The sequence below is a fragment of the Salmo trutta genome, chromosome 23 (genome assembly GCF_901001165.1).
Source record: "Salmo trutta chromosome 23, fSalTru1.1, whole genome shotgun sequence".
Classification (NCBI taxonomy): domain Eukaryota; kingdom Metazoa; phylum Chordata; class Actinopteri; order Salmoniformes; family Salmonidae; genus Salmo; species Salmo trutta.
This window is the reverse complement of record NC_042979.1, coordinates 8117847-8142626: the sequence shown is the minus strand read 5'-3', so window position 1 is coordinate 8142626 and position 24780 is coordinate 8117847. Positions and strand designations below refer to the sequence as shown.

Genomic DNA, 24780 nt, shown 5'->3' with positions numbered 1-24780 from the left:
CTTGTCTTTTCCGGTGTCCTGTGTGAATTTAAATATGCTCTCTCTAATTCTCTCTTTCTCTTTCTTTCTCTCTCTCGGAGGACCTGAGCCCTAGGACCATGCCTCAGGACTACCTGGCTTGATGACTCCTTGCTGTCCCCAGTTCACCTGGCCGTGCTGCTGTTCCAGTTCCAACTGTTCTGCCTGCAGCTATGGAACCCTGACCTGTTCACTGGACGTGCTACCTGTCCCAGACCTGTTGTCCCAGACCTGCTGGAACCCTGACCTATTCACCGGACATGCTACCTGTCCCAGACCTGCTGTTTTCAACTCTCTAGAGACAGCAGGAGCGGTAGAGATACTCTCAAAGATCGGCTATGAAAAAGCCAACTGACACTTACTCTTGTGTTACTGACTTGTTGCACCCTCGACAACTACTATGATTATTATTATTTGACAATGCTGGTCATTTATGAACATTTGAACATCTAGGCCATGTGCTGTTATAATCTCCACCCGGCACAGCCAGAAGAGGACTGGCCACCCCTCATAGCCTGGTTCCTCTCTAGGTTTCTTCCTAGGTTTTGGCCTTTCTAGGGAGTTTTTCCTAGCCACCGTGCTTCTACACCTGCATTGCTTGCTGTTTGGGGTTTTAGGTTGGGTTTCTGTACAGCACTTAGAGATATCAGCTGATGTAAGAAGGGCTATATAAATACATTTGATTTGATTTGATCATAAGGGAGGTATGAGGAATTCTGCTCGAGGTACCAAGGGATTTATTTACCTGGGGCAGTTACACTGAATATAAATATAAACACCACATGCAACGTTTTCAAGGTTTTTACTGAGTTACAGTTCATATAAAGAAATCAGTCAATTCAAATAAATTCATTAAGCCCTAATCTATGGATTTTACGACTGGGAATACAGATGTGCGTCCGTTGGTCACAGATACAATAAAAATAAAGGTAGGGGTGGATCAGAAAAACAGTTTCAGGTGTGACTATTGCGATGACGTGTTACCGCCACACTGGCAGTCATGAGTCATGACCGCAGTATCACCTGTCGCAGCAAGAGGCCGCATGCTCCTCAAACTCTGATTGACGCTTGGAGTGAAGTAAGAGGAGTATCCTACCCAGAAGGCGGGAAAGCGCCTTCCATTCGCTATGTGATAATGGGCCATTCGAAATCGAAACTAATTTAACACAGTGTTAGTAAAGACAATATTACATTCAGAATAGTCTGATGGGTGATAATATGATCACTTGATGAGAGAACAGTGTGTGCAGCCTGAGGCAAGGAACAGAGGGCAAGCTTTTTTTGTGACTTTCTCAAGTCATCAATAGCCTATAGTCGCATCATGCGGGCTATTTATGTATTGATTTCTAAGACATTCTAAGGTTTGTATCAACACAACTAAAGTTGCCAAATAAATCTAAGTCTAGCGGAACCTATAGGACCTGTTTCAAATGATCACTTTTATGCTCAACATAGCCTTCATATACACACTCACTCAGGAATGGGAAAAATATTTTATTTTTTATTCAGCTAAATTAAATGATATTCTTCTTACTATAAAATTATATAATGGCAAGGGACTTATATGCATATCTTGTCTGCTAAATGAACAAGCCTACAGCCTATATGACATGAATGTAGCCAGATAACATACAGCAGTAGCCCAACTCATACTCTGTTGATCTGAAATATAGTTTCTTTAGACCTATCTAAAATAGATAATGGATTGTTATATATTAAATTGATATATTATTCAATTGGATTTATTGGAGATGCTAAATGTGTTTATGTTAATTATTAGTCAATTACCATGAGACCGAAAGTCTTGCACGGCAAGAGCCAGCTGATAAATTGCAGCGCTACACATCTCTTTCGCATAGAGTTGATCAGGCTGCTGATTGTGGCCTGTGGAATGTTGTCCCACTCCTCTTTAATGGGTGTGTGAAGTTGATGGATATTGGCAGGAACTGGAATACACTGTTGTACACGTAGATCCAGAGCATCCCAAACGTGCTCAATGGGTGACATGTCTGGTGAGTATGCAGGCCACGGAAGAACTGGGAAATTTTTCAGCTTCCAGGAATTGTGTACAGATCCTTGCGACTATGCATTATCATGCTGAAACATGAGGTGAGTGCGGTGGATGAATGGCACTACAATGGGCCTCAGGAGGATCTCCTCGCGGTTGCGCTGTGCATTCAAATAGCCATCGATAAAATGCTATTGTGTTCGTTTTCCCTAGCTTATGATGTCAACTCTGTTCACAAATTGACATCAGCAAACCGCTCACCCACACGATACCATACAGCAATATGGCTGCCATCTTCCCGGTACAGTTGAAACCGGGATTTATCCATGAAGAGCACACTCCTCCAGTGTGTCGCTCGCCATCAAAGGTGAGCATTTGCCCACTGAAGTGCGTTACATTGACGAACTGCAGTCAGGTCAAGACCCTGGTGAGTACGACGAGCACGCAGATGAGCTTCACTGAGACCGTTTCTGACAGTTTGTGCAGAAATTCTTCGGTGGTGAAAACCCACAGTTTCATCAGCTGTCCGAGTGGCTGGTCTCAGACAATCCCGCAGGTGAAGAAGCCGGATGTGGAGGGGCTGGCCTGGTTACACGGGGTCTGGTCTACGGTTGTGAGGCTGGGTTGAAAGGACTGCCCAATTGTCTAAAACTACGTTGGATGGGGCTTACGGTAGAGAAATTAACATTCGGTTCTCTGGCAACAGCTCTGGTGGACATTCCAGCAGTCAGCATGCCAATTGCACACTCCCTCAAAACTTGACACATCTTTGGCAATGTGTTGTGTGACAAAACTGCACATTTTAGAGTGGCCTTTTATTGTCCCCAGCACAAGGTGCACCTGTGTAATGATCATGCTGTTTAATCTGCTTCTTGATATGCCACACCTGTCAGGTAGATTATCTTGGCGAAGGAGAAATGCTCACGAATAGGAATGTAAAAAACTTTTGCACAACATTTTCGAGAAATAAGCTTTTTCCACATATGGGAAATGTCTAGTATCTTTTATTTCAGCTCATAAAACATGGGACCAACACTTTACATGTTGCGTTTATATTTTTGTTCATTGTAGATATCAGGCGACCATAAGAGCAGCTCTCTCTCCAGGGGAGGCTAGATGAGAGGACTGTATGGTGGTCAAGTGTAAGGTATGCTTCAGGCTGCATGTGTTAGTCTGCCTTGTGCAGAATATAACCTCACACACAGACCGATGTCTTCATTACGATAAAGTGGTCTGACTAAGCTCATAGTAGGAAACCCTCAAATGTCAGTAATGGCCACAGTTGTGGGAACTCCATTTTTGAGAAAAGTGAAATTATCTATTAGATTTTATCAATTTGTATGATAACTCTTTGGTCTGATGTCAATCAGAGGTGTACCCTTTTCAATCTGAGTACGTAGTGGTTATTCAAACTAAGAGTTCAGAGATTTTATGGAATGGGATGAGTGGGTTGAGATTTCTTCTATGTTAGATGAAGTGACCATTAGTTTAAAGTACATGCCTATATGATTCATACTGTGAGTCACAGTTTATTTTGTTCATGTGATCATTTTTTGTTTATGGAGTGACATTATGGGTAAAATGAAGGGAATTTGAGAGTATAAAAGATGCCCAATCACTGAAATATGCAGTTCTCAAATTAACACAAAGATGAGCAAGGCACATCTGATTGGTAAATGACTGAATATTACAATTGATTGGTAACTGATCCAATTTAACACATGTTGACTTTGACAGCTTTCCTGGCTTCTTTTTGACGTGTTGTAATTGTGGTATTGGTCTGTGTGTTGAATTCATTTTTTGCAGGTTATGTCACACTGGCTTTTGCGGTGTACCTTGTTGACAGCATTTCAGCAATGCATAAGGGATGTCTCAAAAAAATGCAGGATGAGGCTACACATGTTATCATACCAAAATATAACATGGATGTAAGTCAGATTTCTAAAAGTTAGTTTTTTTGAATGTATTAATTATCTTGTTGATATTAGGTTTGTACATTCTGAGATTCCCTGAGGTTTGAAACACCTAAGTGGTTTCATTTGCAGGCAATGTGGACAACCTACAGTGGAAGTTGGAGACCGAAGCATTATAACAAGGTTAGCTCTTAATATCCTATCGGTTTGACTTGATTTAGACTAAATTGTTTTTTTTTTCAATGACTAAAACCATCATATTATACATTTCATTTCACTTTGCAGACAATCCTGCCTAATTGCATTTTCAAATGGTCTCACTGCCCACTGCCCAGTGGAAAATACGTTACGGAGGAATTGAGGGAGATACAAAATAGTTTGGCATCTTCTGCAAAGGTGAGTATTTTGAACATTCTTATCTGTCATATTTTCCATATTTGTCTGTCATTATTATGACAGACAGTAATCACATGGAGTTTCTCTGAAATTAAAGGTACAAATAGTATTGTCTTTGATTGTATGTTTGATTTTCACAGTGTGAAGAGTGTGGGCATCTGAAGGACATTCAGTGGCGGCCATGTAAAGGTGCAAGAGTTCCATACAAGTTCTTGCAATGCTTGCAAATTTTTGTATCTGCAAACCTGCACTAGCGATTCTGGGGGGGGGGGCAGTGCCCCTGTGACAACAATTTTGGACCCCCTTATGGCCCCCCTAAATGTACATAATACATTTTTGCAATCGTTCTTTTTTTACATCCGTTATTAGACAGTGGCAGCGATGATGATTATGAACATGGTCTTTTGCCTGCTAATGCCTGCAATGCAGTGAAGAAAACGATATGACAACAATAACGTCTAATGTAACTGGCCCATCTGACAGTACAACTGGCCCCAGCGTGGCCCCCCCAGTTGAAATGGTCTACAACCGCCACTGCAAACCTGATTGATATATATTTTTATCATAGCCACATTTAAAACCAGCAGCAGAAAATCTGTTTGATATTGTTTTATAATCAAATATTAATCAACGCTGTAATTGTTTATCAAGTATTTTCTGTAAAAGTATTTATGCAACCTTCTTTGGTGAAATCTAAGTATGTTCTATATGATTGCTTATTTTCAGATATTACATTTTTAATTTCAACGTATTTTTTATTTGGTTATTTCAGGATTTATTAATGATGTCTTATTTCTGTATTTTAAAAATAATAATAAACGTTTGATAATAAACACTGTAATACCGTATTTTAATTTAGCTACAACACAAAATATGGGGTGGGGGATTAATTCATTATTTTATTCTCAATAGACACACAAGGCAATATATTCTTTACTATACCAATCATTTATCAGGCCGTTTTCAAGATTTTGTTGATACATTTATTTGCAATATAATAGAGATTGAGAGGGGTAGATATTTATGGAGGGAATATCAGGGAATTTATCACGCGGAAGTTATAATTCTCTCAAATCCAGTCTATCGGACACATTTCAGTGTTACACAAGATGTGTTCACGCTTCGAAAACATTGAAGAACCACAGCAAGAACGTTATTCTGCCTGCCGTTTCAAATAGTTTACGAAAAAGGTGTCTACATTTGATAGAAAGCATTACTTGATATACATCATAACCTAAAACATGCCTGTGGGTAGTAAAAAGGGAAGCGTTATATTTTCAGGCTTCAGAGCATTGGGACTGTATTCGAATCACCTCTCACACGTGGTACGGTACCACAAGAAACATCGAGAATTCTACATTGTAACAGCCGTGGGAAACTGTTTCCACACGTACAATGTAAGTACTTATGTTGATAAATGTAACGATAAAGTTAGCTATTTACTTGTCACAGAGCAATCATTTAAAACATATGATGATAGTGTCTTTGCCATTTTCCAGATGTCAAAACTAGATCGATGAAACAACATAGCTAGAGGAAGTGCCACGAATGCAATGCCAGATTTTGAGGGCAGCCTTTTCTAAAATAACGTTATTTACCCTTACCAAAAAAGATTGCAGTCAGAGTGCAGTATGCTGCAAATACTGCGCCCAAAATTCCACAGTAGACTGCAGTTACTGCACTTTTACTGTAGTTTCAAAACGGCTAGATTTTTTTGTAAGAGTACATTTAGTTTTTTGATAGCTCGCTAATTCTCATATTATAATCAGAGTGGTTATTTAGTGGTCCTATTGGTGATCATCATTAGTTCTGTAGCCATAACAGTGACTAAATAACAAGTTATCATCAGTTCACCTTTTTGCACATTCCATTGCACATTCCATTGTTTTGTTTGGTAATGATATCAACCATTTGCAATGTTACAGGTCAAGAAACTTGGAATCGTTGCTGTCAGTAAGTATGACTTCATGTATATTTATGTAGTTTAATTTAAAGGTAGCCTTTATGATGACATTTTACACAGTGGGACGTCCTCCCTACAGAAATCAACAGCAATCAAATGCATATCTGCCAAAAGAGACACTGTTTGCTCTTCCTAATGTGGGCATGTGTCGGGAAGATTGGATTCTGTTGATGTCTGTAAGAGTTTCCCGACTGTGTATGACGATCACTCATATCACTAAGTCTAGCTCCCTTTATTAATTCACCGGTGTTACAGTTTCAAACAATTTTGACTGTAGATTTAAGGAATGTATGAATTTTCCCAAGGTAATGCACTTCCAGAAGACATATCATACCTAGCAGCTGATCGGATGCTGGTCTATGTTGCAATTGGTAAAAAAGTATCAGCATTTGCCAGGAACAAAGAGGTGAGGTATCCATTCCATCACTTATATGATGAATATATTATATGCCGATTTTTTTTTTTTTAAGACAATGATATCAAACTATTTAGGCCACCTACTTGTCATGACACGAGGCTAGCTGAGAGCACACATTCACTTTAGGTTAAATGTTACGTTGATTATAGTGAATGACATTGCTTATAGTAAACTGACTGTGAGCTGTTGCGTCTATCCAGGTTGTTCACATGTACACCGGCCATGGAGCTGATGTTCACCTCCTGCTGCCTTTTGGGGATCACATCATTTCCGTAGACCGGGGCAATGCTGTCATTGTTTGGGACGTGGAGTCAGAGGGTTTGTGTTGCAAAAATAATGCAGAACTGTTCATTGGGATCATCGTTGAGTTTATCTGTTCCAATGAACCTTGAGTTGAACATGTTTTGGTAAATTGATTGTTTTGAAATGGTGATCAGTAGTTTTTCATTTTCCACTCAAACCAGTTTTTGTGAAGTCAGTTAAATAGTTTTGTTCTCTCGTGCTTGTTCGTCCCACAGAGGAGTACCTGCAGATAACATTTGACAAAGTGTCATTTGAAGTGTCTGCTGTAATGCACCCAAGCACTTACCTGAACAAGATCCTGTTTGGGAGTAGCCAAGGAGGTCTCCAGCTCTGGAATGTCAAATCCAAGTACGGTCATTACTGTAGTTTTAAAATATATTGAACTAAAAAAGTATTGGTTATATAATTTGTTTGTGAAATCATAAAACTGAAATCATAAAAGGACAGAACAATCAAAGATCTGTATTAATGCAACTGAAATTGTTATAGTGTGCTTTATCAAAGTTTGTTCTTAAATGTAGAAATGTTTGCCATGTTCTCTGCTCATTAAGTGCATTCCATTTGTATCTTAGCAAGCTTCTGTACACCTTCACTGGATGGCCATCAGGAGTTACAGTGCTTCAGCAGGTTGGTTAAAATATCATTTTACATTTCTCAAAGCTGAACGTTTTTAGGTTGAGGAACGGTCAAGCAAACACATGTTCAACTCCTTTCAAATACTGTGTAGAATGAAGGTACTGCGTAGCCTACATTCTGTCTCGGGAAGACATGCAGGCAGTGGCATAGGCAGAAATCTGATGATGGAAGGGCCAGCAGAAATTTAGGTCGGACAATATTTGCGCACTCGAACCATAATTAAATGATCATAAAAGCATAGCCTACCCTATACCCTACTGTATTCAGTCACACATAACAAACCATCTAATGTGATTTCGCATTACAGACCAAATAGTCTTGTAGACCTACGGAAATCCATGACTCTTGCATTTTAACATGCGACTCTACACATAATAAACCGTAGGCCTATGTAACGTTGAAAATCACAATAGGCAGCCGTAGACTAGAACAGTGGTCACTAACTTCTTGGTCTAGATCACTTTGGGTGAAAATGTAAGCAGGGTGCGCCTACAATGTATTGTGTATCAATTAAATGATCAATAGCCTATAGGGCCTCACTATAGTGTATGGCCGGAGAAGCACAGGGCAAAGTCCTTTTTCGAATGAAATTAAGTTCTTAAAAATGATAGGCTACTTACATTGACTGGAAATAAATACTGTTTCATGCATTTGCCTCTTTTCATATATAATAAGAGGTCCGATTTCTCCATGTAGGCCTACTCCTCATTATAAATAATGTACAGTCCCTTGTATTTCAAAACTCAAGTCTCAAGCTAGGCTATATGATAACCCTGGTAATAGGTCAGTTGATGTAGCCTATTACTTGCGAGGCACATCAGAGTATAAATAGAAATACCTTTTTTATTTTTTCCATTTCACTGGACTGATAGTCATGTGGGACGGCAGGTAGCCTAGTGGTTAGAGCATTGGGCCTGTAACCGAAAGGTTGCTAGATTGAATCCCCAAGCTGACAAGGTAAAAATCTGTCGTTCTGCCCCTGAACAAGGCACTGTTCCTAGGCCGTCATTGTAAATAAGAATTTTTTCTTAATGGCCCTCAATTAGATCAATTCAATCAGTGATTGATATAGAGGGGAACTTGAGGCCCTTAAAGGCAAAATACTTACATCAAATATCTTGGGAAATGCTCCAACATCCTCTTCTATACACGGCCTCTTGAGAAAAAAAATGTGCGGTATGCTTTGTTTGGCAGTTTTACATGTTTTTGCTAGCCAAGTTGTTTAGTGAGTCTTAGCTAGCTAGCTAACGGTTAGTAGCCTACATAGTATAGCTTAGCCTACACAGCGTAGCTTAGCCTACACAGCGATAGCTACTGTTTACTGCACATGGTATCATTGCGAAGTGACACGTGCCAGAACCTGCCCATTATTTAGAAATTGATAAGCTGATTTTATAAAAAATATATATATTATTTTCAATATATATCTCTTTAGTTTTCCACCTCCTTCCTACTGCTTGCTATGAATTTCATCTGATGGTGTATGCATGTTTAGGCCAGTCCTTGACTTGGACTGAAATAGGTCCCGGTACTCATTTTGGGTGCCGGTACCGTTTATATTTCAGTGCAGGTACTTCTCAGTACTTTTGAGATAATATTCTATAAGAGGAACAGGAACTCAAGCAGAAGAGAACTTGAGGTGCTGATATATATTTCCGGTGAGCTCCTGACCAAGTCAAGAACTGTGCTTAAGTTAAAAGACAAATAATGTCTTAGATCAAAATGCTCTATCTGATTGAACCCCAACGGCCACCACGAGCCAGAACAGCTTCAATGCACCTTGGCCCTTGGCATAGATTCTACAAGTGTCTGGAACTGTATTGGAGCGATGTGACACCATTGTTCCGCGGGTGGTTTTATTTGGCCTCCCAAGCTTAATGAGTAAAACATTTGTATAAAATTTTAAAACACCAGAAAATCAGCTCCAAGTGATTTTTAATTTGGGAAATCTCTTCCCAAGTATTCCCACGCATAATAGGAAGAAGTGATTGTTTACAAATGTAAGCATAGTTTGAAATTATGTGTCAGTCAAATATATTGGTTTTGGCTGCTTGCGGTCAATTTGCAGTCTTAAAATTATTTGTAATTATCCCCCCCCGACCATCCGCCCAAGAAAAGATCAGCCTGCGGCTGAATCTAGTTGATGATCCCTGGTATACACTATGTATGGGATCTACTGTGTAGAAAAGTTGATTACTGTGCAATCAGAAATTCAATGTGTGGGCCTCCCGAGTGGCGCTGTGTTCTAAGACTCTGTCGCAGCCGGCCGCGACCAGGAGACCCATGGTGCGGCACACAATTGGCCCACCGTCGTCCAGGATAGGGGAGGGTTTGGCCGGCAGGGATGTCCTTGTCCCATCGCGCACTAGCGACTCCTGGTGGCGGGCCTGCCGCAGTGCACACTGACAAGGTCGCCAGGTGCACGGTGTTTCCTCCAACACATTGGTGCGGATGGCTTCCAGGTTAAGTGGGCATTGTGTCAAGAAGCAGTGCAGCTTGGTCCGTGCGGGAGTTGCAGAGATGAGACAAGACTATAACTACCAATTGGATACCTCGAAATTGGGGAGAAAAAAGGGTAAAAAAAAAAAAAAGAGATTCAATGTGTTTCCTGTCGAGCTTATCTCTCTCTCACCCATTTCCTCTAAACCACCCCCTCAGACCCCAGCTGTGGACGTTGTGGGTGTTGGCCTATCATCGGGTCAGATCATCATCCACAACATCAAGTTTGATGAGTCACTGATGAAGTTCCAGCAAGACTGGGGCCCAGTCACTTCCCTTTCCTTCAGAACAGGTGACATCCCCAATTGAACGTGGTGTTGTCTTTATGATTTATAATGATAAACACAACATTGTGTGTCTTCATTTTGTGTCTGGTGCGTCACTGCTTTGCGTCCAATAAAATGTTTACTGACCTCTTAACACTTTGATGTGATTGTCTTCTAGATGGCCATCCAGTAATGGCGGCTGGTAGTCCTGTTGGACATATTGGGCTGTGGGATCTGGAGGAGAAGAAGCTTGTTTGTCAGATGAGAGATGCCCACAACACCGCTATCGCTGGATTGACATTCCTCCATGGCGAACCTCTTCTCATCACCAATGGGGCTGATAACGGCATTCGGGTTTGTGTTACTTAAATTGTCATTCACTAGAGGTCACTGTAAAAAAATTTTTTTTTTACTACACATCTTAAAGAAGGGGTGTCAAACGTACGGCCACATTTTTACTTGAAACTGTGTGGAAATGATTGTGTCTACATTAATTTCTTGACTGTGTCCAGCTTGCTAATAATCACCGACATGAAAGCTTGACAGTCAGGGAGCATCAAATTTTAAAGATTGAAAACCGATTGCGCCCCCCCGGATCTCTTTGAAGACTGAATGTGGCCCCCTACCTCTTTGTAGACCGAATGCGGCCCCCCCCGGACCTCTTTGTAGACCGAATGCGGCCCCCCGGACCTCTTTGTAGACCGAATGCGGCCCCCCGGACCTCTTTGTAGACCGAATGCGGCCCCCCCCCGGACCTCTTTGTAGACCGAATGCGGCCCCCCCGGACTTCTTTGTAGACCGAATGCGGCCCCCCCCCCCGGACCTCTTTGTAGACCGAATGCGGCCCCCCGGACTTCTTTGTAGACCGAATGCGGCCCCCCCCGGACCTCTTTGTAGACCGAATGCGGCCCCCCCGGACCTCTTTGTAGACCGAATGCGCCCCCCCCGGACTTCTTTGGAGACCGAATGCTGCCCCCGGGGCAAAATTAGTTTGACACCCCTGTCTTAAAGCTTGTATTTGCAAATCTCAAGTTGCCACTTCATCACTGCTAACACATACTCGTACCAACATATTTAACCTTTATTTAACTAGGCAAGTCAGTTAAGAACAATTCTTATTTACAATGACGGCCTACTCCGGCCAAACCCGGACGACGCTGGGCCAATTGTGCGCCACCCTATGGGACTCCCAATCACGGCCGGATGTGATACAGCCTGGAGTCAGACCAGGGACTGTAGTGACGCCTTCTTTCACTGAGATGCAGAGCCTTAGACCGCTGTGCCACTCGGGAGCCCTCAAGATTTGGTATTCAACCACAGAGTTTTGAATGATCAGTCATATTCCTCAGGTGTGGATCTTTGACACGGCGGGCGGAGGAGGCCGTCTACTCAGGAGTCGTCTGGGACACAGCGCCCCGCCCACTAAGGTCCAGCACCACGGCCTGAACGGACATCACATTCTCAGTGCTGGTATGTGTGACTTGCTGTATCAGGCAGTTGTATAAGGCATCTATGAGTTTTTTTTCTCTCTAATCCACTGTACTCTTTCTTTTTCTAAGGTCAAGATGGTACTCTGCAGTCGTTCTCCACTGTTCATGAGAGATTCAACAGGAGTTTAGGACATGGTACGATTATTATTTCGGTTGTAGGAAAAATTGCTGTTATGGACATTGAGATGTCAATTTGAGTACTGTTTACCTGCATGAATCCTTGTTTGCTCTATTCTTCATGACAATAAACCAATTGGTAACTAGGTTCCATCAACAAGAAGAAATCCAAAAAGAAAAGCTTGAGGTATGACAAACTAAAGCTTCCTGCCATCACCACTTTCGCCTCAGGTATGTTCAGCAAACAAAAAAAACAATCAAAACAAGTCAGTTTTTCTGTAGAACCTTTATCATTGAATGGGATTTAATTTGTTGACACGCTTGTTTTCTCTGATTCTGTGTGATGTAGAGAGTGCCCGTCAGAGTGATTGGGACAGTATAGTGGCGTGTCATCGAGGGTACCTCATGACGACCACCTGGAACTATCAGAAGGGCAGCATGGGAGCACACAAGCTGGAGCCCGAACGCTTCAACAAGAACCGCGCTCTCAGCGTCCATGCTACGGTAGCTAAATATGTTACTGGTTATGTAAAATGTGTTGTTTTTTTAGTGTCAAATGAACCCAAATGATTTGATGAGTTAGTTTATAACGCAAAGTTTATTACACATTTTGAAATAAACGTGATGTAAGCACTATTTATCTCGTTAAAATGTGTACTTTCTCCTCAGGCGGTTGATATCACGTCATGTGGTAACTTCGTGGTGGTAGGACTCTCATCTGGACATATTGACGTTTACAACATGCAGTCTGGCATGCGTAGAGGTCAATATGGAGAGGACGAAGGTGCGTACCCCAGAAAGACAATTACCGATGTATATTTGGCTCGTGCGTTCCCGTGAAAGATTCAGCTTCATTTGTCCCATCTCTGACCCTGTAGCTCACAGGGGGGCGGTGCGCGGCGTGTCGGTGGATGGACTCAACCAGCTGACCGTGAGTGCCGGAGCTGACAAACTGGTCCACATCTGGAAGTTCAAATCTAGGAAGCTGGTCCACTCCATTGACCTGGGCACCACGCCCGTCACCACACACCTGCACCGGGACAGGTACGGGACAGATGACACCACAGGGAAGAATAGCACTTACACGACTACACTTCTTCCAACTGATTTTAGTTTTCACGTGGTTATAACATAGCTGTAGAAAAGTGTCTGATCGCAGTCTTTTCTGTCCCCGGTAAAGTGGTATGTTGGCCGTAGCGCTGGACGACTTCACGCTCAATGTTCTGGACATGGAGACCAAGAGGATTGTCCGCAAGTTCTCTGGCCATCGAGGACAGGTCAATGACATGGTGAGTCATTATCTTTCTTGAGCTCCCTTTCTCTGTTTTTCTCTCGATTTTGATCTCGCCCTCTCTTTCCCCCAAATATCTTTTTGAGTACTGAGAGATTTTTCTTGTCTGCCGTGTCCCCTCAGGCTTTCAGTCCAGACGGTCGCTGGTTGATAACGGCAGCCATGGACTGTACTATCAGGACATGGGACCTTCCCTCCGGATGGTAAGACTAACCCTTCCGCTTCTGGTGCAGCTTCTCGTCATTTCCTCTCGCCATAACCTGAAATCGTTGAGATGACCTTTGTCCAGATAATTCTTTTTTTTTCTTTTTTTAAGGGCTTTATCATAAATGTAGTTTATCAATGAATCTCCTTCAAGTGCTCTGCAGGGGAATTTCCGTCTGTCTTCAATAATTTATTTTATTCTCTCTTTTTTTCTTCTGTCACTGTTAAATTTCTTTCTTAGCCTGGTGGACTGCTTCTTGGTTGACTTTGCTGCAGTCAGTCTGACCATGTCACCCACAGGGGACTTTCTAGCCTCCTCCCATGTCGACAACCTGGGGATCTACTTATGGTAAGAGTCACCACCACATCAAAGAAAGACTGTGTGGGGGGGGGAGTCAATGGTTATCTGAGGTTATGTCATTGTTACGCAACCTAACCTGCTGGTTAATGTTCACACTAACAGGCAAACAAGTATTAGATGATAAAGGAACAATCTTGATTAGCTTAGTCATTGTTACGCAACCTAACCTGCTGGTTAATGTTCACACTAACAGGCAAACAAGTATTAGATGATAAAGGAACAATCTTGATTAGCTTAGTCTTTGAGTAAATGGGACTCAACAAATGAGTAGTCATATGGTCAATTGTTACAGCATCTATTCAATTGAACAGTTATTTATGAAGGATTATTATGAAGCATTTATTTGTTATTTATGAAGGATTTTAGTTATTTCCTTGTATTCAAGTAGTTTGCTGTGACACAATGTGTTGCATGTATATTGAGTAGTAGGATCACATCCGGTATCCAGTATAATAGTATTCAGGATAGTAACTGGTAGTATTCAGCAATAATAATAATAATGTATGACATTTACCAGATGCTTTTACCCAAAGCGACTTAGCCATGTGTGCATACATTTTACGTACGGCAGGTCCCGGGAATTGAACCCGTTATCCTGGCGTTGCAAGCATTTTTACATTTACGTTTTAGTCATTTAGCAGACGCTCTTATCCAGAGCCACTTACAGTAGTGATTTCATACATTTCATTTCATGCATTTATTTTTTTTGTACTGGCCCCCCGTGGGAATCGAACCCACAACCCTGGCATTGCACACGCCATGCTGGCGTTGCAAACACCATGCTCTACCAACTGAGCCACAGGGAAGCACCATGCTCTACCAACTGAGCTACAGAGCCCAACGGCATAGTAGTAGTAGTATTTTAATCGAGTACAGGCCCAACTGAATGAACAACAAAGACAATGCAATATGACATTTTCTGAAATAGTTTGGGGAATGGTATGGTCTCTGAGGGAAGATCCTCGGAGCTAGATGATGTGATGACAGGTAGCCCTATGTGGGGCTGCTGGCATCGAAACCCGCTCCTGCTGGAGGAAAGGAGTTCCAGTGACTGGCCTTAAGGTTATAATAGCTAGTGGTGGTGGGGAGTTGGATGGTTGTTGAAAACGGCAAGTGAGAGAACGAGGTTAAGTTGACATATAAATACATCCCAACATTTACACCCATTGGTTGAGAGAGAGGAAGGTGATACATGCAGGATTGAGGCCACGGGTTAAACAGCAAGCGTGAGGAATGTGCATTATTGTGTCGTGGTTATAGGCTATAAGGTCAATAGGTCAATGACATTCCACACATGGCTACCGGGAAGGAGGAGAAGAAACAGGACACTATGCTGATGATGATTCGTTTTGTATATGCCCCTAGAATAGGAAACAAAGTGAATTATGTTATGCTTACTGGATGACGTATAAATGAGCATTCAGACCAGCCTTCCTGATTTGAACTTTCATACAGCTCCATTAGTATTATTGTTGAGTGAGCATCCTATGTTGAGTGAATTCCATATTGTTGTGTTTCCAGGTCCAACAACACGCTGTGCGGTATGGTGTCGCTGCGCCCCCTGCCTGCAGATTACGAGCCCACCGTGATCATGCTGCCAGGAACCTGTCCCGGCCAAGGTACCGACTGAACAGCCACTGTACCCATGTAGCACTTACTCTGTACCGAGCACAGGGGGCTCGAAAGTCCCCCACACCATCTGGACTGGCACATGTAACACTGGTACCAGCCAATTATTCAAGCAGTCCTTTTGAATATTGACTAGATATTGATGGAGAAAACCAATACTGTGCCGTAATGTGTGTGCCAGAGTACTGTACATTCAAATGCTTGAAATAGCCTTTCAGGGACTTAAGCAATATCAGATGGTAGTTGATGGTATCCGTTGCCAAAGAAACATGAGTTTTCTTCTGCAGATGAAGAGGGAGAGGGAGATGCTGATCTCAACACTGAGATGATAGAGTATGAGTCTCCTGAGCAACTGGACGAGCAGCTGGTCACCCTCTCTATGCTGGCCGACTCTCGCTGGAAGAACCTTCTGCACCTCGACATCATCAAGGTGAGCATGTCGCACTGTGGTTGTCTGTGGATGAAAAACGGGGTCACCTACAGGGTCTCAAGCCCAGGTTGTCTGTGCGACTCAAGACTGTCTTAGCCCTCTGAGCTAAAACCAAGGCAACACAAGTCTCCTTACTCATGCAGTGACTGACAACACGTGTAGTAAAATCATTGTCATCGCTTCATAAGACAGACGTTCACAGTGCTCATATATTTAGTTTTTGTTATGTCGGACTGAAATGAGATTGGTGTTTTCCCCTTTCGCATATAGAAACGGAACAAACCCAAGGAGCCCCCCAAGGTTCCAAAGGCTGCCCCCTTCTTTATGCCCACCATCCCAGGACTAATACCACAGTTCGCCCCCTCTGAAGACTCCAACCAGGGGGAACAGGTGAGAGAAGTTATCTACTTCTTCAAGTTCTGATAATAAACAGAACTCCATGAATGACCCTGAAACCACAACACTGTAAAATACATTTTCATTTTTATATATATATATTTTTTACATTTAATGTAAATTACAGGAGCTGGAATCCTTAATGTTGAAACTGCCATGTCTGTTTGCGGTGTTCAAATCAAAAATCAAGTCAAATTGTATTTGTCACATGCGCCGGATACAATAGCGGACCTGCCAACATGCACGCATTTTGCGTACCAACTGCGCAATTCTCTGTCCATGTACGAGATCCGAGTTAAAAGTACGCAGAAATGAATAAGGACTGATTATTATATAATTTGTAATTTTCTTTTAAACATTTTTAATAAAAAATAAATCCATAAATAAAAGTAAATCTAACATCCCTATTCTCGAGCTGCAACACAGGCATCTACGGAGTTTGTGTCAACGGAAACGGAGATGAATACATCATTATTGGACGTAGCTACCCCGTGTCTGCCGCTCCTCCTGTTTGTTGTGATGCTGAGCTTGCTCACTGTCAGCTGTACGTAAACGCATGGACAAATCCCTTTCGGACTCCGTGTGTTGTGGAAAGGTAAACACTAATTGTTTCACGCTAACGTTAGCGAACGTAAGATGGACATTCAGTGGGCTCTAAAGTGACAACTGTTTACTCGCATTTGCTAGTGAACGAAATGAAATGCAAATAAAGAAAATAACTGGTCGCATTTGTGCGAGTGTAATGTACATTTAATTCTGCGTCCCGTTAGTTGTATTTTCTACGTAACATTACGAGGATCACGCAACCTGATAGACTGTAACTGAAATGATGATCCATGTCACAAAAAGCATTACAAAAGTATAATCCAAAATAAATATAAACATCTTGGCATTAAATGGAGTTCGGGAGTTTAGAAGACGGCGCGATTAAGAATGAACGAGTGTCCTGTATCAGCTATAGAGGCAATGCCTCTAAACTGTCTTTGCACTAGATTTGAGATTTGTTCAATTTCGAAAATCTGAAATGATGTATGCGCTGCCAGCAGGCAGACTGCCAAGATCTCATCCGTCAACTTTTTCATTGCATCCTATCCCTGCATTATTTCTGAGGGAGCCTCTGTTGATCTGGTGGAAGATGAGTTTAACCTCTATCAGGCAACAACCTTTGAGCAGAGTCTGGGCCAACATGCGTACGGATCAGGCCTGGAGAGAAATCTGCACAATGAAAAGGGGGGGGGGGGGGGGGCAGCCTGGTCTACTCCCACCTTTTGGCTGTGATGCTGGGGGTATTGGTCATATTCCACAGCAATGCAGACTGCCAACGAATATTCAGTCTCATTTCAAAGGACGAAACTCACTACAGAGCCTCCCTCAGTATAGACATGCTGAGTGCCCTTGTTACCAAGGTTTCAATGATTGCCAGAGGAACTGTTTGCCACAGAGATGTCTACCCTGATGCCCTGCTGCGTGTGGCTAAGTCTGCTGGCTACCAGGCAAATCTGTCTAGGAAATGATTTCCTGAACATTTGAATGTCTCCAGAAGGTTTGTTCTCACCCACTGTTTCCTATCATAGCTTTTTATTATGGATAAGTTTTTTTTGTTGTTGTTGAAATTCCCGTGGATAAGACGTTTGTACATTTTGTACCTAAACAAATAACTGGTTATTTGCTTAATATTTTTTGTTTTAACTCCAAGAATAAAGGCCCTTTGTGTGTTCTTTCTAATTACATCTTGTTAGTGACTTTTACCATGTGTGTAACTGGAATGCTGTCAAAGTATTCCAACCTTTTTAAAGACTTGATTTGGTACAATTCTATAATTGCGATCAGACTCACGAACAGCGTGCACACTTGCGGGGGAAGGAACCCCAATTCGGGGAGTGCTACGAGCGCGAGTTGAATCTCCAATTTGCCGCGCGTGTCTGGTACTCAAAAAAAAGTTGGCAGGTCTGCAATAGGTGTAGACCTTACAGTGAAATGCTTACTTACAAGCCCTTAACCAACAATGCAGTTTTAAGAAAAATACGGGGGGTACTGGTACAGAGTCGATGTGCAAGGGCACCGGTTAGTTGAGGTAATATGTACATGTAGGTAGAGTTATTATTCATAGATAATAAACAGAGAGTAGCAGCAGTGTAAGGGGGGAGGGCAGGCAATGCAAATAGTCTGGGTAGCCATGTAATTAGATATTCAAATGTGTTATGGCTTGAGGGTAGAAGCTGTTTAGAAGCCTCTTGGACCTAGACTTAGTGCTCCGGTACCAGAGAGAACAGTCTATGACTAGGGTGGCTGGGGTCTTTGATCATTTTTAGGGCCTTCCTCTGACACCGCCTGGTATAGAGGTCCTGGATGGCAGGAAGCTTGGCCCCAGTGATGTACAGGGACAGACGCACTACCCTCTAGTGCCTTGCGGTTGGAGGCCGAGCAGTTGCCATACCAGGCAGTGATGCAACCAGTCAGGATGCTCTCTGGTGTAGCTGTAGAACCTTTTGAGGATCTGAGGACCCATGCCAAATCTTTTCAGTCTCCTGAGGGGGAATAGGTTTTGTCATGCCCTCTTCACGACTGTCTTGGTGTGCTTGGACCATGTTAGTTTGTTGGTGATGTGGACACCAAGGAACTTGAAGCTCTCAACCTGCTCCACTACAACCCCGTCGATGAGAATGTGGGCGTGCTCAGTCCTCCTTTTCCTGTAGCCCACAATCATCTCCTTTGTCTTGATCATGTTGAGGGAGAGGTTGTTGTCCTGGCACCACACGGCCAGGTCGCTTACCTCCTCACTGTAGGCTGTCTTGTCATTGTCGGTGACCAGGCCTACCACTGTTGCGTCATCGGCAAACTTAATGATGGTGTTGGAGTCATGCCTGGCCATGCGGTCATGAGTGAACAGGCAGTACAGGAGGGGACTGAGGGGCCCCCATGTTGAGGATCAGCATGGCTGATGTGTTGTTACCTACCCTTAACACCTGGGGGCGGCCTGTCAGGAAGTCCAGGATCCAGTTGCAGATGGAGGTGTTTAGCCTTTCAAAGCACTTCATGGCAACAGACGTGAGTGCTATAGGTCAGTAGTCATTTAGGCAGGTTACCTTAGTGTTCTTGGGCACAGGGACTATGGTGGTCTGCTTGAAACATGTTGGTATTACAGACTCAGACAGGGAGAGGTTGAAACTGTCAGTAAAGACCCTTGCCAGTTGGTAAGTGCATTCTCAGAGTACACGTCGTGGTAATCTGTCTGGCCCTGCGGCCTTGTGAATGTTGACCTGTTTAAAGGTCTTACTCACATCAGCTACGGAGAGCGTCATCACACAGTCATTCGGAACAGCTGATGCTGTCATGCATGCTTCAGTGTTACTTGCCTCGAAGCGAACATAGAAGTAATTTAGCTCGTCTGGTAAGCTCGTGTTAATGGGCAGCTCGCAGCTGTGCTTCCCTTTGTAGTCTAATAGTTTGCAAGCCCTGCCACATCCGACGAGCATCGGAGCCGGTGTAGTACGATTCGATCTTAGTCCTGTATTGACACTTTGCCTGTTTGATGGTTCGTCGGAGGGCATAGCAGGATTTCTTAAAAGCTTCCGGGTTAGAGTCCCGCTCCTTGAAAGCAGCAGCTCTACCCTTTAGCTCAGTGCGGATGTTGCCTGTAATCCATGGCTTCTGGTTGGGGTATGTACGTACGGTCACTGTGGGGACGACGTCATCAATGCACTTATTGATGAAGCCAGTGACTGATGTGGTGTACTCAATGCTTTGTGTGCTTCTCTGTGTGTGGAGTAAAAGTGGTCGAGAGTTGTTGTTTTTTTTCTCCTCTGGTTGCACATTTAACATGCTGGTAGAAATTAGGTAAAACGGATTTGAGTTTTTCTGCATTAATGTCCCCAGCCACTAGGAGCGCCGCCTCTGGGTGAGCGTTTTCCTGTTTACTTATGGCCGTATACAGCTCATTAAGTGCGGCCTTAGTGCCAACATCGGTTTGTGGTGGGAAATAGACAGCTACAAAGAATATAGGTAGATAGTGTGGTCTACAGTTTATCATTAAATACTCTACCTCAGACGAGCAAAACCTCAGACTTCCTTAGAATTCGTGCACCAGCTATTTACAAATATACAGTTGAAGTCGGAAGTTTACATACACTTAGGTTGGAGTCATTAAAACTCGTTTTTCAACCACTCCACAAATTTCTTGTTAACAAACTATAGTTTTGGCAAGTCGGTTAGGTCATCTACTTTGTGCATGACACAAGTAATTTTTCCAACAATTGTTTACAGACAGAACGTGTCTCCTTATAAGTGAAATAATCTGTCTCCTAGAGAGGAACGTACTTTGGTGCGAAAAGTGCAAATCAATCCCAGAACAGCAGCAAAGGACCTTGTGAAGATGCTGGAGGAAACGGGTACAAACGTATCTGTATCCACAGTAAAATGAGTCCTATAGTTGCACAACCTGAAAGGCTGCTCAGCAAGGAAGAAGCCACTGCTGCAAAAAAGCCAGACTACGATTTGCAACTGCACATGGGGACAAAGATCGTACTTTTTGTAGAAATGTCCTCTAGTCTGATAAAACAAAAATAGAACTGTTTGGCCATAATGACCATCGTTATGTTTGGAGGAGAAAGGGGGATGCTTGCAAGCCGAAGAACACCATCCCAACCGAGAAGCACGGGGGTGGCAGTATCATGTTGTGGGGGTGCGTTGCTGCAGGAGGGACTGGTGCACTTCACAAAATAGATGGAATCATGAGGAAGGGAAAATGATGTGGATATATTGAAGCAACATCTCAAGACATCAGGAAGTTAAAGCTTGGTCGCAAATGGGTCTTCCAAATGGACAATGAACCCAAGTATACTTCCAAAGTTGTGGCAAAATGGCTTAAGGACAACAAAGTCAAGGTATTGGAGTGGCCATCACAAAGCCCTGACCTCACTCCTATAGAAAAGTTGTGGGCAGAACTGAAAGTGTGTGCGAGTAAGGAGGCCTATAAACCTGACTCAGTTATACCAGCTCTAAGAAGGAATCGGCCAAAATTCACCCAACTTATTGTGGGAAGTTTGTTGAAGGCCAGCCATAACGTTTGACCCAAGTTAAATAATTGAAAGGCAATGCTACCAAATACTAATTGAGTGTATGTAAACTTCTGACCCATTGGGAATGTGATGAAAGAAATATAAAGCTGAAATAAATCATATTCTCTACTATTATTCTGACATTTCACATTCTTAAAATAAGGTGGTGATCCTAACTGACCTAAGACAGGGACTTTTACTAGGATTAAATGTCAGGAATTGTGAAAAACTGAGTTGAAATATATTTGGTTAAGGTGTATGTAAACTTCCGACTTCAACTGTACATAGACCGCCACCCCTTGTTTTACCAGAGTCCGCTGTTCTATCCTGCCGAAAAGCTTAAAACCCGCCAGCTGTATGTTGTTCATGTCGTCGTTCAGCCACAACTCGGTAAAACATAAGATATTAGTTTTTAATGTCCCATTGGTAGGATATACGTGAATATATTTATACAAAATATATTTATTAACTGAAATAAAGTAAATACAATTAACAATGGTGTGTTTAGTCGTTAGTGTAAGTGAGTGGTCGTGTGTATACATGTGATAATGAAGGGTGTTGAAAGGTGCCAACGCAAACAAACCAAATAGCCACAAAAATGCCACAACCAAAATTTGTCTGTGTCTGCATGGAGAGTCTCCTCCATGAATGGGGAAGAGGTGCATTTATCCTGGGACACACCCGAGCCCAGGTGTGTCCCATTTCACTGACGACCCTCCCGGCTCCGCCCACCGACATCCTATTAAGGAAAACAAGAGCAAAGAGAAGGAATTCGGTAGACAGAGTGGGAGGGTCGTCACACATGGGTAGGGCTCGGACTTGAAATTCATGCCCGTGCAGGGTTCTAGGCGACCCTCCCCACCTCTGCTTTGTCAACAAAACAATAATGGACTGTGGTGCTGTTTCCCCTACTACGGATTCCAACTTTAAAAAAGGTTGTTTGCTTTTCATATTTTCCCCACTCCCATAATAACTGTTATTTGGTTTAAACAATGCTTCTTTTGCTTACTTTATTCACAGTCAAAGATTGTGAATTTTGGAGTCCTGGCACAGAAGTCCCATTTCTACCAACAGCTAGAATCTGCTATGCTCAGCAACAAATGTAAGTCTGAATCTCACTTAGCTAGCTATTACTCACCACACCTCTTGCAAGCATAGCAATTCCTCTAACCATAAAAACTCAAGAATATCTTTTAGAATCACAATACTTGGGCCTACTGCTATGAAGTCAAGTCATTAGCATGTGCGCTAACACATTAGTATTATTTGGCAGAACTTTACATTTCTAATGGCATGTACCTCAGGTCTATACCAGTACAATGAATAACCCATCCTCCTCATTGTTTCCTCCAGATGATGGCCCTGTGGGGATGCTGAAAGAGATGGGTCCGTCTGGAATTGATGCTGAGCTCCGAGGCCTAGCCCCTGATATGGGTGGAGATGTCTCCGTCTTACAAGGTTTCCTGAAGATGGTGGCTAGCATGCTGGACTCCAAGAGAGACTTTGATCTGGCACAGGCCTACCTGGCTCTCTTCCTAAAGGTAACCACATAAATATCAAAGTCACTAGCACTGTACGTTTAATAAGCTGCTGTTATACCAAGGGTCGCGTTAGTTCACAACTGTATTTTCAAAATGCAGACATCTGTATTGATTTGTATTTTTTTTTTGCCTGTGTTCTATATTGAAAGTCGTGGGATTTTTTGCTTCAAATGGAGTGATCAAGGCCATGCAACTACAGTTTACCGTCACAGAAAATACATTAGTGCGACATTCGGTGGGAAATAGCTTCATTTTCATCAGATGACAACAGAAGTGCAATGCTATTTGGCTAGCAGTAAATGACAAAGGTATTTTTTGCTAAAATGATGCATGGCCATCATATTTATCATAGAAAGAATGTAGCCAGCAACATTTCCTGTTTTGCCTGAAGTGAATCTTCATTTCTCAGGAGAAACTGAGAAAAGTACCAGAGAAAAGTAGCTACACATCCAGTCAGAGCGCTGTCTGATGCTACACATCCAGTCAGAGCGCTGTCTGGTGCTACACATCCAGTCAGAGCGCTGTCCGATGCTACACATCCAGTCAGAGCGCTGTCCGATGCTACACATCCAGTCAGAGCGCTGTCCGATGCTACACATCCAGTCAGAGCGCTGTCCGATGCTACACATCCAGTCAGAGCGCTGTCCGATGCTACACATCCAGTCAGAGCGCTGTCCGATGCTACACATCCAGTCAGAGCGCTGTCCGATGCTACACATCCAGTCAGAGCGCTGTCTGATGATAGAATGCCCATTCGTGTATTCTCATCTGAGTGGAGAAGTGCAACTGAAGCACAAAATTAGTCTGATGCCAAGCAGAAATTACATTAAGGAGCATTTTTAGATCTGGTTTACAAAACACAGCAAGATATTTATTTTGCGTTTTATCTGTTTTTCTGGGTGAAAAATACAGAGTTCTGCGTTAATGCAACCACTGTATACCTGTGTAAAAACAGTTAATTTTTAATTTAATCACCATTTTATTGATTTTGTTTTTGTTACGTTTTAGTCCAACGTTATTACTACAGTAATTGTATCGTTGTTACAAAGGTATAAGAGCAGCTTAATGTTAAATGTTATCAGCTCAGATGCCACGAGATGAAGGGGAAGTTGTTTTCTGTTGCATTGGCTGTCATCCACTTACATCTGCAGCCAGCAGATGGCATCAGAACATTATGATTGGAAAGAAAAAAACATAAAAATACTCTGATACACAACGCCCTATTCAATCAAAACTAATACCCAGACTTGATAGGCTGTTCTATTGTTTCCCTCTTAAAATACCATCTAGTTTGTTGAGTACCTTCATTCAAATTGCATCTTTACAGAACGTGAAGAATGATGTTTTTGTCTTCACAGCACCACAGGCACGTTCAGAGGGCAAATAACAAGCGTGTGCTCATGTATGGCTAGACTTACATCCATCACTAACCCTGGTTCGTCTCTCTCCAGCTACATCTTAGACTGATCTCCCAGGAACCAGGGCTGATGGAGGAGGCATCTAAAGTATCAGAGAAACTGGAGGACACGTGGACATCCATGCAGACACTTTTCAATCAGAGCCTGTGTTTGCTGTCATACACCAAGAGTGCACTGCTTTGAAGTGGACCTCTCCCAATGTCGTTTTTCACCATAACTTTTATATTTAAATCTCTATACAGTATTCTCGGCGCAAGTATCACAGTTGATGCAAGACAAATTGGTCACATTTTACGTCAAGTGCTCTCATGCTTTTGTAATGGTCTAACAAAATATGAAGTTCAATGAAACCACGGTTGACCGAAACCTGATGTAACCGTTTAAAATAAACAACATGGTTGTTATCATTGTATTTCTCCAGATTGT

At 42.6% G+C, this 24780-nt stretch overlaps 1 protein-coding gene across 1 annotated transcript; it reads left to right on the top strand.

The window, feature by feature from the left end:
• The first annotated feature begins 5423 nt into the window (after positions 1-5423).
• wdr36 (WD repeat domain 36) lies at positions 5424-24774 on the top strand. Its single transcript, XM_029708700.1, has 23 exons — positions 5424-5732; positions 6261-6288; positions 6604-6704; positions 6917-7034; positions 7235-7367; positions 7592-7646; positions 10314-10446; positions 10599-10774; positions 11770-11890; positions 11980-12045; positions 12175-12258; positions 12377-12531; positions 12697-12811; positions 12906-13071; positions 13208-13316; positions 13442-13521; positions 13764-13871; positions 15405-15502; positions 15800-15942; positions 16213-16332; positions 22416-22497; positions 22749-22936; positions 24388-24774. The coding sequence occupies exons 1-23, from the start codon at positions 5577-5579 to the stop codon at positions 24535-24537; spliced, it is 2685 nt and encodes an 894-aa protein (XP_029564560.1). The 5' UTR covers positions 5424-5576; the 3' UTR covers positions 24538-24774.
• The last annotated feature ends 6 nt before the right edge of the window (positions 24775-24780 follow it).